At 48.0% G+C, this 18,158-nt stretch overlaps 1 protein-coding gene across 15 annotated transcripts in view; it reads right to left on the bottom strand.

Annotated features, from left to right (window-relative positions):
* The window catches only part of KALRN (kalirin RhoGEF kinase), a 655,214-nt gene that overhangs the window by 356,694 nt on the left and 280,362 nt on the right, over nucleotides 1–18,158 (bottom strand). For all 15 annotated transcript variants that reach the window (XM_064572015.1, XM_064572061.1, XM_064572104.1 and 12 more), the window contains 2 exons: nucleotides 16,910–17,041; nucleotides 13,540–13,770 (listed from right to left, as the gene is read on the bottom strand). In XM_064572015.1, coding sequence (XP_064428085.1) covers nucleotides 13,540–13,770; nucleotides 16,910–17,041 — 363 coding nt within the window. The remainder of the gene's footprint in view (nucleotides 1–13,539; nucleotides 13,771–16,909; nucleotides 17,042–18,158) is intronic.

Genomic DNA, 18,158 nt, shown 5'->3' with positions numbered 1-18,158 from the left:
TTCCAAGTCTTCAGTGACACTATCACAAAGCTCACAACAAGATTGGTATTGGGTCAGAGAAATGTACATATGAATATAAAAATGAGATTTAACAAACATCCACTTAACAAAACTGGAATGTAAGATAATTGCCCATTAAAAAGGAGAAAATAAAGGCTTCTTAGAAAATGACTATATAAACATTGGGTGTAGAGATTTAACTATTTTATATAACAAGTTCTGGCAATATATGTTTTTAATATTCCGGAGGCATGTCTATGAAAAGAAATTGCAGTAGTAAATGAACTGGATTTTTTACCTTTTGCAAACACTGAAAAGCAGCACTGAAAGGAATTCTAAATGTTCCTTTCTTAGAAGAAATAAGAGCCTACAACTCTCTAGAATTATGTATGGGGAAATTTCAACAACAACAACAAAAATCAGGAGAGTGCATTTTTACTTGGCCTGACACAATGTGATCCCACAATTTTCTATTGTAAAGAGGATGATGAGCATCAGCATGCAAGGTCAAAGAAAAATACTTCTAGTGACAAAGTTTTCCATGTATTGTGTACCATGGATAGTACAGCTCTAATTTTTATGCATATTTAAACTTATATTAATACCATGAAGTGAAGCTTATGGATAATTTTGATAATTTTTATATACAAAAGAGCTGTCTTGTGGCTTTTCAAGACTGCTTCGGTATTTATGACAGATTTTCAGATTACAATTATTTTTTTATTTAGTTGTGAGCAGTTAAGTGTGATCTGCTTGCCTGGTAATGTTTTAACGAGTTTATTTTATTTCATTTCATTTTGTATCTCTAGCTTTAATAAAATTTGTTATGCTAAAAACAAATTGGTTTAAGAGGAAAGCTTTCCATCTACTAGTTCGCAAATGGTTAGCTTTCATACTCCCTGGGGGTAATTTCACAACTTGTGAAGTTCTCTTAAAAAGCAATTTGTGTTTGGGCGCCTGGGTGGCTCAGTTGGTTAAGCGACTGCCTTCGGCTCAGGTCATGATCCTGGAGTCCCGGGATCGAGTCCCGCATCGGGCTCCCTACTCGGCGGGGAGTCTGCTTCTCCCTCTGACCCTCCTCCCTCTCATGCTCTCTGTCTCTCATTCTCTCTCTCAAATAAATAAATAAAATCTTTTTTTTTAAAAAAAAAGCAATTTGTGTTCTACTTAAGTTCTTTTGCTTTCTTTAAAATGTCAATTCATTGTCAGTTAATGACCCTTAAGTTGACTTAATTAGTTCTACCTTAACCTCTTAAAAATCTATTATTCATATTCACTAGGCTTTTATTAAACATAATTTTGATTGCTCTGTGATGTTATATTGTCTCCATTTAGTCCAGCTTCTGTCATCAGAACCGAAGCTGTGGGGAACCCATGAGCAACCTCAGTGAAGATGCAGAGACTGCGTGGAAATCAATTTAACAAATAAGAAGGCAAATGATTTAGGATGTGAACAAAATTACTTTAATAATCATAGAGACTGAAAAAGTACCTGAGGATAGAGAAACATAATCACAACATGAGGTATTGTTTAAAATGCTGGTTTCTGACCCTTTTGTTTCAGACAGTTCACTTAGAGCCAACCTTGTTTGACACACATTTTGACCCCATGCTCTCCTGACTCTGATTCCATGTCCCCCAATTCTGGGAGAACAATCTAGCTTCTCCCCTAGATTGCACAGCAGAGAAATGTGCTTTCTGAGCAGACACCAGCAGTGCCTGATAATTACATGACACCCCGTAAATTAATGTGCAGCATCAGAAGGCTGGATATCCCACAGTTTCTGGTGCATCCCAGACTTGGGACATGACTGGTTGAAGAATAAACTGCATTTCTAGCCAAATCCCTGGAGCCCTACTGAAGCATCTGCACCCATCAAGGTGCCCCTCATTAGCTATCTTTGTTTAACTTCTCTCAGCTACAAAATTTTATTTAAAATAATCAATTATTAATTTTAGTCAAGATAGTACAGGATGATAGTTAATAATACCTATTAATGGCTTTGAATTGGTTTTCAGCTGTTTCCAACGTAGAAGGTTTTATTTTTTAGTTTTTGCCTGTGGGTTCTTCAGGGAGCAATGAAGCACATGTGGGATGTGAATATCGCTGGATTCAAACAGATACTTACTAGTCCTATTGTGCCCTAGTGCTGGGCACTAGAACAGCCCAGGATGCAGTATTAAACAAGGCAGGCAGGGCCCTGACTCTGGGAACTCAGTCTATATCGGGAACAGGCACTGGACAGGAGATCACATAATTATTTGTGATCACACATTAATTGCAATGGTGGGAGTGCCAACAGTTAGGGAAGGCCTCTCTGAGGAAGTGAGGTACAGCTGAGCGCTGAGGGAGAGTAGGACTTAACCAAGCTAGGAAGGAAAAACATCAGCATGGCCTGAGTAGGGGTAAGCAGGTAATGAGTCCAGAGAGGCAGGAAGCAGACATGCTGAGCCCTGGTGTGCCCAGTCAGATTGCAGAGCTTGTCCTAAGAGCCACCGAAGGGCTGACCTGCATTTGAAAGTTACTACTTTTGCTTGGTGGAGAATCGGAGGAAGGTAAGAGTAGAGGTGGGGTAACAGGACGTTATTGCAGAAATCCTGACAAGAAGTGATGGTGGCTCAGAGGAGCCCAATGGCAGTGGCCGTGGAGAGACAGGTGTGAGTAATACTAGGGGGAGAGAATGGCCAGGATTTGGTGGTTAGGTGTGGGGGCAACAGAGGTGCAGGTAGAGGGCTGACCCCCTGGGGCATGGCTTGAATAACCGTGTGGAAGGAGGATCTGGTCATTGGTGCAGAAGCAAATGAGTTATGAGGGACAGCACAGAGATAACAGATTTTTCTTGCTTTCTTTCCATTTTCACAGTCATGCTCTGGTTCTGATAAATGACAGGAATGCCTGTGAACTTGAGTGGCAAGGAGCACCCAATGATAGTGGTCAATCTGATTCGGGCAAGATGTGCCCTTAGTTTCAAAGGAGCAATTTTATACCCTCAGGTTTAAAAATAAGTTATAAGTGGTTAATATAGTTGGATCCTAAAATTAACAAATTAGGGACACCAATCCGTTTGAAAACACAAACTTTGGCTTAAATGGAATTAACCTGTGCATTCTTTTTTTTAAAACATCTTTCAGGGGCGCCTGGGTGGCTCAGTTGGTTAAGCGACTGCCTTCGGCTCAGGTCATGATCCTGGAGTCCCTGGATCGAGTCTCGCATCGGGCTCCCTGCTCGGCAGGGAGCCTGCTTCTGCCTCTGACCCTCCCCCCTCTCATGTGCTCTCTCTCTCTCATTCTCTCTGTCTCAAATAAATAAATAAAATCTTAAAAAAAAAAAAAACTTTCAGTATTTATTTATTTATTTATTTGTTATGTTATGTTAATCACCAACCTGTGCATTCTTGAAGGGGCATTTCACCGGGACATAGTTTTTGAGGGGCCCCTTAACCGGACATGCAAAGTCCTCTGTGGCCACCCCACCCCCTCTCAACCCCATCTCCAGTGAGTCCCTGCCTCACCCTTGAATCTCCCCTCAAAACTGTTTTTGTTTCCTGAGTTCTGCTCTCACTATTTTTAACTTCAACTGAAATGTCCATACCCTTCCTTCTCCCTGTCTCCGCCTCCCGGCCTCCTTCCTACTCATCCTTTAAGCACCACCTCAAAATCACTAGTTCTGGAAAGACTTCTCTTTTAATAACCCACCCAGGGTGGGGGTGGTGTCACTCTTCCCCGATTCTGTTCAAACCACAATTACTGCCTCCAGGCCTGTCTCTCCCACAAGACCCTGACCTCCTTGTGATTCCCAGACTCACAGCACAGCGTGGTTTGTTGCAACATGTTGAATGGCTCTCAACTCCCACTCATCCCCACCACACAGCTTTGGGGTGAATGTGTCAGCTCCATGCTCTCCTTCTTCACTCTGGCGTCTGCACCCAGAGGTCTCCCCTTGTATGTGTGTCTCCACCCTCTCCACTGCCCCACCGGGCAGGTGGTTAGCTCCCGAGCTCAAGGAGTATGGGATTTTCACCGCTGTACCCTATCCTTCCACCATCCTCCCACCCCCAGCATCCCTGTAAGCACTGCACATGCAAGAGATACCCAGCGAATGCTTATAGCCATGAGCTGTCGAGTGTAAATTTGGCTGAGGCGCCTGTCCCACCATGTTGAGAGAAGCTGGGCCACCTCATTCAGGAAGAGACCAGATCTGTGCCCTGTCTTTGGGAACAAAAACCCAGGACTTCTGGCCACTACAGCAGGCAGGCAGTTTTAAAAACAACTTGTAAAGCTCTTCCTCCTTTCTCATGCCCCAACTGTTCAACCAGAAATTAGTCCTTTCCCAGAACAGTCTTTTCCAAGAGAGAAGCTCACATCCTGAACGGGATGCAGGAGCCAATCTAACAGCCATTTTACATAATTCCCTAATCACCCCCTTTCTTCCTCATCTAATTGTGTTTATTCCAACGAGCACACAGCCAAGGCAGGGTGCTTTTCAGGGTAGGAGACAGTCCTTTCTAGCTGCTAGGGGGAAGAGAAAAAGTCCTTTTGAAGAGAACTATTGATATTTTTTCTGAACAGTGACCATGAATGCAACTGAGTTAATGGGAGAAAATGGAGGGCCTAGCGGCTTGCTGTCCCAGAGCTCTTGATTTTTTGGGCTCTTCTAATGTGACAGAACCTTAGTGCTAGAGGAAACCCACAGGGTCATTCAGACCAATACACGAGGCCCCTGCACTTAGAGATATCCACCTTCGAAGTTTTAAGTTCATATCTAAGCTCTACCTACATATAAAAGTATTTTGGGCTCCAAAAGCATCCATAAAATGTGGCACCATCATGATCAGCATAATTTATAGACACCATCCTTGGGATCAAGAGGAACCTGGGCTCTGGTCCCAGGTCTGCCCTTAACCAGCTGTGACCCAGCTGGGTGTGCACCTTCTCCTCTCTGGACCTCACTGCCTCAAATGAAAACACCAGATCAGACCATCTCCCTAAGTCTTCCTCAACTGAAATATTTCATTATTTTTTTTATATGGAGGGTATAGCAGCTCCCCTCCTCAGATGAAGAGATTATTGTCTGTGGAGGATTTGCTCTTTGTTAAGCACTACGCCAGGGCAATTGGGTCATCACCTCATCTGTTTTATCTCACCCCACTGCTTAGCTGCAAGCCTGAGAGTCTTATTAGCCCTTTCTTGTACACTGTTTCCACCACAACCATAAGCCACCATCTTTCCTCCTTCGCCCTGCAGCCCTCTAAGTGGTCTTCTTCCTTAGACTCGTGACACTCCCATCCACTCATTAGCCAGAATAGTTCTTTCTTTTATTTTTTAAAAAGATTTATTTATTTATTTATTAGAGAGAGAGCGTGAGCATGAGCAGGGGGAGGGGCAGAGGGTGGAGGAGAAGCAGACTCCCTGCTGAGTGCAGAGCCCAAAGCAGGGCTGGATCCTAGGACCCTGGGATCATGATCTGAGCCGAAGGCAGACGCTTAACTGACTGAGCCACTCAGATGCCCCAGCCAGACCTATTTCTTTAAACATAAATCAATTCACGACATTCCCTTTACTAAAAACTCTACCATTGTTTCCTACCACACTTAGAAAATCTAAATGCTCTTCATAGCTTATAAGGTCTGCTTTGACCTGGACCCTTTTCTTCAAACTTCTTACCCTTTTGTCCTCTCTATTCAGTGGCCACTTTGGCCATTCACCCATTTTCAGGAATGCCCCTAGCTCATTCTTGTGTCAAGGACTTCGTAGATTGCATTTCACATGCCTGGAACCTCTTCTTAAACACCACCCCCCCCAGCTTATTCATTCAGCTTTCTGCTCATACATCACTGGCTATCACTATAGGACATATGACACATTCATGTGTTTGTGGTGGTGTTTTCTCTCTACCTCCTGAATGTAAGCTCCACGTGGTCAGGGGCTTTGTTTGGTTCACAGCTGGGCTTTCCGAGAGCATTCGCTGCATAAATGAGGGAATGAACTCATCCCATCTGATTTGAGAACTTCCTCTGTGATTAAAGGAAATGGAGACGATTTATGAACACATGTGGAATCAGAATCCCAACTCTCTGATTCCCACAGCTGGCTCCCCCGATCAATCATCTTATTCAACACAGGTCACTAGGCTTGCCTCCTGGTTTGATCCACAGTAAAACAAGCAGGAAGTTTTTGTTGTTGTTAAAGATTTATTTATTTATTTATTCATGAGAGACAGAGAGAGAGAGAGGCAGAGGGAGAAGCAGGCTCCCAAGGAGCAGAGAGCCCGACGCGGGACTCGATCCCAGGACCCTGGGATCATGACCTGAGCCGAAGGCAGACGCTTAACCATCTGAGCCACCCAGGCGCCCAGTTTTTGTTGTTTTAAGTAAACTGAAGAACTCCTCCCTCTTAGCAACTCCCCCCAGCCTGCAGCATCCTTGCTCCTCAGAAAGCCATTATTCAGAGACCAGTGAAAAAGAGCGCACACACAATCAGCCACCTGCAACGCATTTTGTTCTGCTAAAGGCTCGGGTACACACAGTGTGCGAGAGTACGCAGGACAGTGCATCACAGCATGACCTCTTCCTCCTGGCACAGCACAGTGAATGCTAGTGGCCCTCACAAGGCCAGCACCACCCGCTCCCATCGCCTGAGCCCCGACAGCACGGAGGCGCCACTCGAAATGCCCAATTACCAGCAAGTCATTTGCTGTCCCTTCTTCGGAACAATCATGATCAAAAGAAATGTCTTGCTATGGCAGGAGAAGCCATCATTTTTCTGAGAAGCATCAGCTGAAACTCATTAGCAGTGTCTATTCTCCTTCCCCCGAGAACTGGGGTCCCTTCACCTGACAGACCAATGCTGGATAGAAGCTGGCCAGGACACCCGAAGCCCTAAAGCTTCAGCTGCCTCCACCCTGCAGCCCTCCACTCCCAGCCAGCCCACACCTGTGCCTTCCCAACAGAGCCGGGGCTGGGGTGACTGCAACTTGGCTTTGTCCTTGACCCCTCCCTGTAGGAATCTCCTCACCCTGGTGCCTGGATGCCTATTTATGCTGTCACCATATTTCTCATCACCGAGGCTTGGATCTCTTAAATCAGAGGTTCTGGAACTTCAAAGTGCTTATGAATCACCTGGGGTTCTTTTTAAAACATAGGTGAGGAGGTTCAGGACACACTCCCCCCCCCCCCCCCTGCCACGGAATATGCCACTTTGGCATGTGGATTATTTTGAGCTGAAGGCACTTGAGACCCTGTGACCTCAAGAGAAACTTTGTATCCCCCCTTAACTACACAGAAGGATCTAAATTGCAGGTCTTTCCCAGAATAAGGGTTATTAGCAAAGACAAATTTTATCTGAGTGACCCATCTGTATGGCAGGGCAAACATCTAATTACCAAACATCTGCTCTTCTTATGGCCCTGGTGAAGTGCATTCCTTTCCTCTGGAATCCCAGGCCCCTACCCCCTTCTCCATAGTTCAGAAGGATATATATACCTCATTTTGCCTGTCTTTGGAATTTCTATGTTTCTGTGGATTCCCCATATGTACGCCTATTAAATTTAATTTTCTCCTATTGATCTGTCTCATATCAATTTGATTCTTAGTTCAGCTAGGAGACAGCAATTCTAGGAAGGGATTTCCTCTCTTTGCCTCCCAGGCCCCATTAGCCTCCCAGCCCTCAATCTTCTCACCAATAAGATGGGAACCAAACTATCACCTGCCTCAGAGGGAAGATTAAATAAGAAAAGGCAAATGGGGGCGCCTGGGTGGCTCAGTCGTTAAGCGTCTGCCTTCGGCTCAGGTCATGATCCCAGGGTCCTGGGATCGAGCCCCGCATCGGGCTCCCTGCTCGACAGGAGGCCTGCTTCTCCCTCTCCCACTCCCCCAGCTTGTGTTCCTGCTCTCGCTATCTCTCTCTCTGTCAAATAAATAAATAAAATCTTTAAAAAAAAAAAAGAAAAGAAAAGGCAAATGAAGAGATTAGATGCTCAATCATGTGTACTCAGATGATGAATCCTGAGCTTTAAACCACACAACTTCTATAGGCACATTTAATTCCAGTAACAAAATCTCAGGGTTGGAATCCAACCCTCTCTCTGATGTTTGAACCCTCCCCGCCACATACCCAGTAAGGAAGCAGTTGGCATTTCAAATTTTGCAGGTGGTTCTCCCTTGTGTGTGTTCCCTGATCTCTCTGGGACTACATCCTGAGTGCTTTCCTTCTTAGATGCTTTAATCCTTTCTTAGAAGAAGAGTTCATTTCTAGACCCATCATCATTCTGGTCACCAATCATTCTGTGTGCAACCCAAAGCGCTCATCTTTTATTATGCAAAGCTGTCAATTGGATCATACAATGTCCAAACTGGTTTAGTATGATTAAGGGGCCACAGTCACTATAGCTAGTAAAAGATTGAGTATGTGCAGTTTAATAAAATTACTCTCAAATCCTTTTTACATATTCTTCGGCAGGCAGGAGCTGACATAGTAAAACCTATAATTCTCCATGTGAGGCTCCAGAAAAACTGACAGAAACAGGTGAGATTCATTTGTAGTACAGGAACTATGGACTTGAATATTAACACAGTCATTCAGAAGGGAAAGTCACTGAGCCTGATAAATTCTGCCATCACTGCCCCTCACTCGCTCACCTGACTGGACTGCTTATAAGGCATTGTTTTTAAGGGAGGACTCAAACATCACTGTCCCACCCACACCAGCGAGACCACTCCTCACCCTTTCTGCCTTACCTGCCACTTGCTCTGCCAAGAGTGGGCACCCCCTTAGACTCCCTCTTCCCTGTCCCCTGGCTGTCACTCAGCTCTCTGCTTCCCGGCCTTCCCCAGGAACACCATCTCAATCTCCTCTGCCTGAGCTCCGAGAACCACTGCCATCCCACTCCAGCCACAGGGAACATTCCCTGCTCTGACTCCACTAGCCCATTGTTATTTTGCTTCTTTGGCCCTGAAGCCGGACAGCCATGTGCCATTCATACAACCTTTGGTGCATATGTCTTCTCTCAAGCGAGGGACCTAACTTCCAGCACAGTGCCTTGCATACAGGAGGTGTACTAAAACATTTCATCAGTTCATTCTTGCAAAAAACAGAGGGAGAAGAAAAAGAGAGGGAGGCAAGCAAGATGGCCTGTGGAGAGTATTCAAAACAGTTGTTCTGGCTAGGGAAAAATGGAATGGAATCTGCACCTATCAGAAAGATCAAGAATCTAGCTACTCCTTGTTATTCTTGGCACAAAGTCAGGTTTATCTGGGCTGGGAAGCAGTCCCTTATATCCCTGGGAACACACAGGAGTTAGGGGAAAATAAGAGACAGAAGTGGACATAGGCTGATGTTGTCATGGGGTGCTCTTTTTGGCTCATGCTCAGTGCGATCCCACTCTAAACAGGAAAAACAATGGTACTGAAAATTATTCCGCTAATGATACTAAAGCAGGTGTGCCCCATCCACACCTTTCTGCTGCTTCATGAACCCCAGTTCCAGTTTGATCCTTAGAGACTTACTTCCATTGCCTTCAAGCCCAGCAGGGAGAGAAACCTGAGCACGTATGTTGGGACTCGAGGGAGAGCAACAAGGGTGATGTGCCAGGCCAATTCTGACTGCAGAGGCTTCAGTGGTATCTCTTTGTCACTGGTGTCTATCCTTGGTTTTCATCTTTATGCTTTACTCTGCTTTGGGCCCTTAACGGGCAAAATATTCCCACTTGGGCAAAGACTATGCCTGGAATTGGCAATGGGGCAAGCAGGCAGACAGGCAGGCAGGTAGAGGCTGGCTCACTCTCCTTCCCTCTACCTCCACCAGCTGGAGTCCCTGTCTCTTTGTCTTCTGTCCCTCCCTTGCCTTCCTCTTTCTCTTTCTCCTTCCATCCCAAGCATGTCAGTTTCTCTGCTCTCTGTCTTCAAATCTCTCTCCCTTTCTTCCTCTGCCCCCCTTGGCTGTCTCTGTCTCCTTCCTCTCCCTGTTTTGGGCTATGTGCATGTGTCCATCTCTTTCCCCTCTCTATGGAAGCATGCATGTGTGCTTCCTGTCTCTCTCCCTGTTCTCCTTCTCTGTCTACCTGGCTCCTCTCTTGTGTGGCTTTTCTATCGGATCCCTGGATTGGGAGCCAGAAGACTCAGTTTCTGGTCCTGGCACTATATTAAGGACTTGTGTGGTCACAGCCACATTATTTCACATCTCTGGACCTCAAGTTCCTTCATCATATCATAGGTTAGATTAGATGGTCTTTCAGGTCTTTGACGGCTCTGAGATTTTCTCACTGAATCAAACAGAACTCAGCAGCCTCCCCACCACCGCCCCCCCCCGCTCCCCCGCCCCCAAGCAATCGCTGTTGTCCAAACAGGAGAATCATGCTGGGGTCCCAACAGCACGAGCACCAGGGGGCGCTCGAGTCCCACCCAGAGGATGTGACTAAGGAACTAGACAACGCTGATGGAGGCTTTACTACCTGCTAGGCAGCCAGGGTGCTCAGCCTTGTACTTGTCTCTCATTCAGTCCACTGAGATAGGTACTATGATCATTCCTGTTTTAGAGGTCACTAAGCAGAAGCACCAGAGGTGAAATGCCTTGCCCAGTCACACGCCAAGACTTGAAGAACAGGTTACACTCAGGGTGTCTGCCTGCAGAGCCGGTGTTCCTACACAATTCTGTATTCTTCCAGCCACTGATGCTCGCTCACGAGCTCTCCACTGAGGCTGCTGAGTAAACATCTCTGGACCCCCCAAGGTGCTCAAGAATCTTGGATCCAGACTATATGGTTCAGTCAATTCTCTCCTCCCTCAAGACACCAACTCTGACTTCTCATGCTTCTGCATAAAACTGTTCCATCAATACTCTACTGCCCTGCATACTGAATGGCATATTCTGGTCGAACTGTTCTTTATATTTTCAAATGGGTATGTCTTGAGCCATTCTAATGAACCAGGCATCTTGCCAGAACGTAATGCAGTGCAGTTCCAGGCCCACTGCAGAAGACAGAGCTTTCTGAATAACTGATGAGCACCAGCATACTTTGTGAGCCCTGAGGCTGCATCCTCTACCTTGTCTGTAAACACCTGGGACCCTCAAGACTTTCACATCACTATTCCTGCAGGCAGACTCCAGCTACTCACGAGCAACTACTGCGTGGGCTGAGGGGGAGGCTTAAACGGTGTTCACCTCACAGAAACAGAAACTGGGGGTCCTCTGACAATTTCAGCTCAAGGCAGCAAATATAAAGAGAACCCCAGCCTCACGTCAGATATAGCCAAGAGTTGTGAGGTGCACAGAGAAGTAGTAGCCATGGTTTCTACTCTCCAGGAGATACGGAATAGATGAGATGAAACATGCAAAATAAAGATGATAAACCTATAAAGCTTCTGGGAGTCAGGAGACCAAAGTCCAAGTCTTTCACCCTAACTGTTGAGCGCCTTATGTCCAGAAGCCTTCTGAAGCACCAGCTCAGACACCTGCTGGGTAATGACTGCCTGGGTATACGGTACACCCTGGAGACCCACCAGCAGATGCGGCAGCCCCTGCTTCTCCACACTCACCTGTGCCCTCCCCCCCCATGCCAGTGTCACTGACATGGGAAGGGAGAGCCTGTGTGGGACAACGGGGGAATGAAGTTATGTTCCAGAAGTGAGAGTCACACAACCTGAAAAGAACAACGGAATTGCCATCCTGGGGGATTCAGTCCTCATGGAAAATCTGAACCCATCACATCCACCTCATAACATTCTACTTGCTTTTGCTCAGTGCCGACAATGTGATCGGTATGGTAGAGAGGAACTGATAGCGTCTCAATTCCAGAAATACTCTCATTTTTAAGAGCATGATATAGAATGGCCCCAGGTGTAGTTTTACTATACTTTCTTCCTAGCTTCCGTGTGGATGTCATGGTGGCCACAGAGAAGTCTGAGAACAGCAGTTCCCAGACAATCCAAGTCTGGATGCCACCTTCCTGCTGGGGAGGCTTTTGCCTGCCCCTCTCGCAGCCCCTCTACACCTCTCCAGTGCCCATCCTGGTACAACAGCGCGGAAACAGCAGGAGGGCAAAGAGCACACCAAGGACGTGGCACAACCTGCAGCCTGGTTACCTCCATGAGTCATTCCACATTCACTGAAAGAGTAACAACCCCGTGTGTGCCTCTGGAGGCTGGCACCTCCCTCTGTCTCAATCACAGATGGACTCTGTGCTCTCCTGTGCTCTGGGATGATGTATTTATCTGGACAGTTCCAGATGGTAGGAGTGGGCAACTGATTCATTTGCTTCTCCATTCCCGGCAGGCCCCACAAGGGTTTCAGAGCCGGGGCCAGCACATAAATGCCCATCTCTCCGGAGGCTGAGGTGTCACCTCTGATGACTCAATCACTTGCCCCAGCCTGGGGCGGTGGGGAGGGGGTGTCTGCAACAAAGTTAAGGCAGTCCAAGACTTGGGAACAGTCCCGAAGGCCTGTCTACTCCCAGGACTGGTAACATGGTGAACCCCCTCCCAGAGGTTGTCACAGCCAGTGATAGGATGCCCTGCTCTCCCTCCACCCTCCCTCGGTCTCAGGGCACCGAGCACTGGGGCCCCTCCCAACAGCAGCTGTGAAGGCCTGTCCAGCTGGCTCTCAGGTTCCATGTATATTTTGATACACTTTTTGATTACAACTGGCCGATTCCACAGAGGGTATACCGCAGAGGTAATCACAGAGGGTACAGAGGAGTGTGAAGTGTTATTTTATAGGTACAAACTTGAAATTATGTGCTAGCCACAGAAAAGTCTGATAGCATGAGTGCGCCCACCCTTGCCTCTCACAGTGAAATCAGCAAGGAGGTGATGTTAAGCTCCAACTTCGGTCTCCAGCTCCCAACCAGCTCCCCATCCCCCAGAATATCCACACCAGAGCAAAGCTCCCAGGGATCCCCAAGGAGACAGACAGAGAAAGTAGGAGGAAAAAGAATGGGCTATTTCATTGAAAAGGCTGTCCTTTCATGGTCAAAATATAACCATTTCTTTATCATTTATGGTAAAGGGAAAAGCTATGACTGGTATAATAATGCAAAAAGACAGACTAAGCCAGAAATAACCTCTAATCATTAATAGCCCATGTTTTAAATCTCATCTGCCAAGTAAAACCTTGCCGAAGAATCTTCCAAAGGCCCTGTACCCCAACCACCCCCCAACTTTAGCAGACCCCCTGCCTCCCCGATCGAGAAGTGAGCTCACGGTGCATGGTCCAACACCGACAATGCTCAAATAAGCCCCGCCCCCGGCCCTGGAGCCATCTAGAAAGCTCCTGCCCAAGGGAGGGTCAAGCTCTTGCCCAAAGACAACCATGCCGTGTAAGCGCGAGGAAGCGCTCAGCCTCTGACGGAGCCTCCTGCCCCACACCAGAGTGAGCAGGACCATCTGAGGCTGCTTAGGCAGAAAGTCCAGGGGTGGGCGCAGCTGGGGCCGAGTGGCCCTCTTCCCTCTGCGTGCCGGGGGTTCCTGGGCCTGATCACCTGCCTCAGGGCCTCGGGGGCGTCTGGCTGCCTGGGATGGGTGCGAGGAGGGGGCAGCGGCCCGGTACCTGCTGCACGTCCTGCTGGAAGACACAGAGCTGCAGCCGCTGGTGGAGCCGCACCTTGCGGTGCTGCCAGATGCTCTCGAGCCGCCGCTGGTGGTGCAGCACCTCGTGCACCACATCCAGCACCTGGTGCACCGCCTTGGAGTAGTTGGCCGTGGCCGTGAGGGACTCCGCGTTCCCAGGGCTCAGGGGCCGCTGCAGCACATCCAGCAGTGCTTTGCCATCCTGGCTGACCTGCAAGAGGGAGAGGTCAGCTCACGGGAACCGAGGGGCAGGCGGGGCGCGGAGCAGCAAGCAGAGTCGGCCCCGGCGGCTGGGGGGGGTCCCTCTTTAGGACCAGGAATCCCCTGACACTCAAGGCACGCACCAGCCAGAGCGACCCCGGCGTGCAGCCCTGGCCTGGGGGAGGGGAGCTGCGCGGCCAGTGTCTCTCTCCCCCTCCAACTGGGCAGGGACTCTGTCTTGTTCATCTGTCCCCAGTGCTCAGAACAGTGCCTGGTCCATCATACCTGACACATATTCTGACTGATGCACTGAGTAGGTCAAGCGGCAGAACTTCGTTTCAGAAATGAACCAAAATATGAATTGATACCATAAACCTCTCTCCCTCTTTCTTCTTCACTTCCTCTTCCTAGCTCTCAACTTCCAGACATGTGACCAGAGGCAAGTTACTTAACCTCTTTGGGCCTCAGTTTCCTTGTCTGTTAAATAGGGATAGGAATGGGACAACCTCACAGGGTTGTGGTGAGGACTGAGTGAGTTAACATGTGGAGCGCTCAGGACAGGGCCCCAGCAGGGAGGACTGGCTCCTAATTCTAGTTTCACCATCAGCATCTTTATCATCATTTCTCTCTCCTGTCTTCCTTATTTCCTCCTCATGTTCTTTCCTTTATATTTATCCTTCTTTTGCTCTCTTTCTATACAACTTCCTTGTTTTCTCCTGAGAATGGTAATATCCCCATCTTTCCAGAACATGCAGAGTAAGGGAGGGACCCTTCGACTGTAGACACAATAGCTATGCTCTTGCGTTCCCCAACATTCACCCTCAGTGCTGAGACCCGCAGGGCTGATGTTCCCTGTCATTCCTTATTGGAATCTTGGTACAATTACAGGCACCCCTCTTTCTGCAAAGTGGCATCATCTGATCGACACCTGTGGCTCACCAGTGCTGGTCGAGGACCCAGCAGAGCATGTATCTTTCCAATTTAAACCAGTGGTGACCAGGGAGTTAGGGGATTTTAAGGCCCTAAGTTAATTTGGTTAATGATTAACTCAAAGTTGGTTTGGAGTTGAAACAGTCTTTCCCTTCCAGCAAGGTGGGGAAGCCAGTGTGCTCCTACCTCCGGCCTTAGGATGATGAATGAGGGGCTGTTTGCTGGGCTCCGGCCTCCCCTTACCCCACCCTCATGTCCTGATAATAGCTTGCTGAGGGCTCGGCAACACAAAGGCCTCTGTTACCTCCTATTCATGGGGCACCAGAAACGGTATGGGGCTGGGGGGCGGTGACTAAGAGGAATACTAGGCCGAGAGTACTGTAGCTGAGACAGGAGAGGAAGCCTGACTGGAGGAAGACAGCCGATCTAGATGACTACCTCTACCCACCCCATCCCACCATGCCTGCCTCCCGTAATGCATTGCCCGGGGAGGCGAAGAGGAAGCATCTCATCGGGGACACAAAGGTAACACCCTCCAGAGATGTGAATAAGACAAATATCCTGTGGCCAAACCCGGGAGAGCTCTCCTCAGGGAACTCCAAGCAGATGCTGTCTTTGGCACCATGCTATGTCCAGGGCAGGGTGGTTAGAGATGGAAGGCCAAGTCCTAAAATCCAAGTCAACAGAGCTCCAGCCCTCTGCCTCAGTCCACATCTGCAGGAGGCAGGGATGGCCCACTGACCTCTGAAGTGGGCTTGGAGTCGTGTCTGTGTCCCCCAGGGATAGGGCCTGAGAAAACACTGGGAGAAATATCGTGTCTCTCTCTGTAATGACACAAACACCCCACAAGTGTGAAACGTGTAAGTATGATATGAATGTCATTTGTACGCTCTGTGTTTATATCTTACAAGGAGTAAATTTAGAGATTCTTGACCCATGGCCATTCTTGACCCACAGTTCTGTTCTAAGAGAAAGCCTTGGGCCATTTGGACCAAAGCTGATGAGATCAGATTTGGCTCACAAGTCCTTCTCTCTGCCTCCTATAATAACAAAACCTGTTACCATATTTTTAAGCACTTATTACTGTCAGGCACTGGGCCACATGCATTACATGGGCACTATCTTTGTAATCCTTCAAACTACAGACGAGTGTTATCACCTTCATTACAGAAGAAAGTGAGGCTTAGAGTACTTAGGTAACTTGCCTAAAGTCACACTGATAAGGAGGGGGCTGAGAGTCAAACTCAGCTTTGACTGTGGCAAAACATTTACTTTCACGTAGAAGCCCTTGGTTCTTTGACTTCAGCATGCGTCAAATTTACCCGGTGTAATATTGACTAAAATATAGGTTCCAGGCCCTACTTCTTGACATTCTGATGCAGTCTGAGGTGGATCCCAGGAACAAGTCTGAGGCAAGTGGTCCCAGAATCCACTTGGAGAAACACAGCTCCAACTCTCCTTGCCCATGGGGCAGATGTGAATTCACTTTCCCCTCCTCATCCAGCTTCCTTAATTAGCCCATCTCTTTATGTCCCTCAGCCTCTCCCTCAGAATTCACACCTGTTAGTCAACTCACTCACTTGCATAAGTCCACACATATGCCCCCTTCCTTTTCCTTGGAAAGCAATTTCAAGAAGATCCCCCTGCCCTTCTTAACTTGAACCATGCACCCGGCCTTTGATTTTTCAGTGAAAGAGTCTTTTAATTTGTCTTTCACTTCCATGGCAGCTTCTCACTCCTGCAAACACTTATCTCCACCCCACGGTGAGTTCTCCTCTGGACTTTCTAGGGAGAAAATGGGTATTATTTGATGAGCTGCTTCATTAAAGGGGTGGCAGGGCTGGCCCACCAGCCAGAAAGCACACTGAGGAGCACAGCCTTGCTTGCTCATATTCGTCTTCCAGGGGAGAGAGTCTGATCTTCACACATAGGGTGAGGGAGGTGTGTGTGTGTGTGCGTGTGTGTGCATGTGCATGCACACATAGGCACATGTGTGACAAGGTGGTGCCTGCTGATGGCCGCATTGTCTCTGCTTCCTGGCTGGAGACCTCATTGTTCATAGATCAAGGATCTTAAAGATGTCTCTAAAGGGAGAAAAATGGCCTCTCTCTTCTTCTTAGTCCAACCCAGGCTATTACACAATGTACAGGCCAGTGCTCTTGCCACTCACCCACATCCACACACACCCATGAGCCCTGCGTGTCCTGCGTGGTCCTCACCTCTGTGTAGGCCTGCGTCACCTGCTCATACAAGGACTGGTGGTGGTGGATGGCCAGCTCCAGGTCCTGCATCTCGGAGGGCAGGCCCCCCTCGCTGCACATCTTGCACCAGGCATCCACTCCCGACAGGAACTGGAAGGAGATAGCAGCTGGGTCAGTGCGGGAGCGCTGGGGTGGGCAATGGGCAGATTTTGTAGATCTGGTCAGATACCTTGGGAAGAAGCATTAGGGCCTCTGGGAGCCTTAGAGACCACTGCAGAGGGTAGAGTCTTTCTCTTTAATTCTACAAACACCAACCCCACGAAAGAAGTCAGACACAGCTCCTTTGTAGGAAGTGTGGTTTCCACAGACAGAGATGACTGTTGTGAAACCGCTAGGGTAGGAGCCGTCTACGTGTTCAATAGGCTATACCCACACACTGGCTACAAGGTGTGGGAACATGTATACCTTAGAACTCCTTGTCCTATGCACACTCACAGGCACACGGGAGAGGCTGCATGCAATGTAACGGGATGTTTCCACACAGGCATAGTGGGTTGTGAGGAGGAACAAAGAACAGCTCATACAAGGCTATCAGGTACCCCAGGGAACTTGCAGGGGCCATTCCCACAGGGGCTGGAGATGAAAGCTCCACGAGATCCCCACTGTTGGGTCAGTATCTTTAGGGGTGGGAGAGGGGAGGGGCAGCTTAGGGGGACAGACTGCACCATGCCTATGGCAGCGCTGGCTCCTGGGATGGGATACATAGATATAGATCTCGGCAGACAGCAAATTATTTAAAAATTAAAATTAACAACTGTGGAAGACTATGGGTCTCCATGCATAAAAGGTGAGCTAACTGAAATCACTGATTTATTGGATGAAAAAATACACCTCTAAAATGCAAATAATTCTTCACCCAACCGTCTGGAATGGTTCTGTCTGTGATTCCTCTCGCCTAGGTGCACAGCTCCATTTTTTTTTTTTTCTTAAAGATTTTATTCATTTATTTGAGACAGAGAATGAGAGACAGAGAGCATGAGAGGGAGGAGGGTCAGAGGGAGAAGCAGACTCCCCGCCGAGCAGGGAGCCCGATGCGGGACTCGATCCCGGGACTCCAGGATCATGACCTGAGCCGAAGGCAGCCAACTGAGCCACCCAGGCGCCCCTGCACAGCTCCATTTAAATTAATTGCCTAAATACCTTTTTATCTCATTGCCTAGAACAGCCCATATGAGGACAATAAAAGAGCTGCCTAAATAAACACATA

Source organism: Mirounga angustirostris, unplaced genomic scaffold, assembly GCF_029215605.1.
Source record: "Mirounga angustirostris isolate CCGP_5_RB_7025 unplaced genomic scaffold, mMirAng1.0.hap1 SCAF_1, whole genome shotgun sequence".
NCBI classification, from domain to species: Eukaryota; Metazoa; Chordata; class Mammalia; order Carnivora; family Phocidae; genus Mirounga; species Mirounga angustirostris.
The sequence above is the reverse complement of the archived record's forward strand: the minus strand, read 5'-3'. Positions and strand labels throughout refer to the sequence as shown.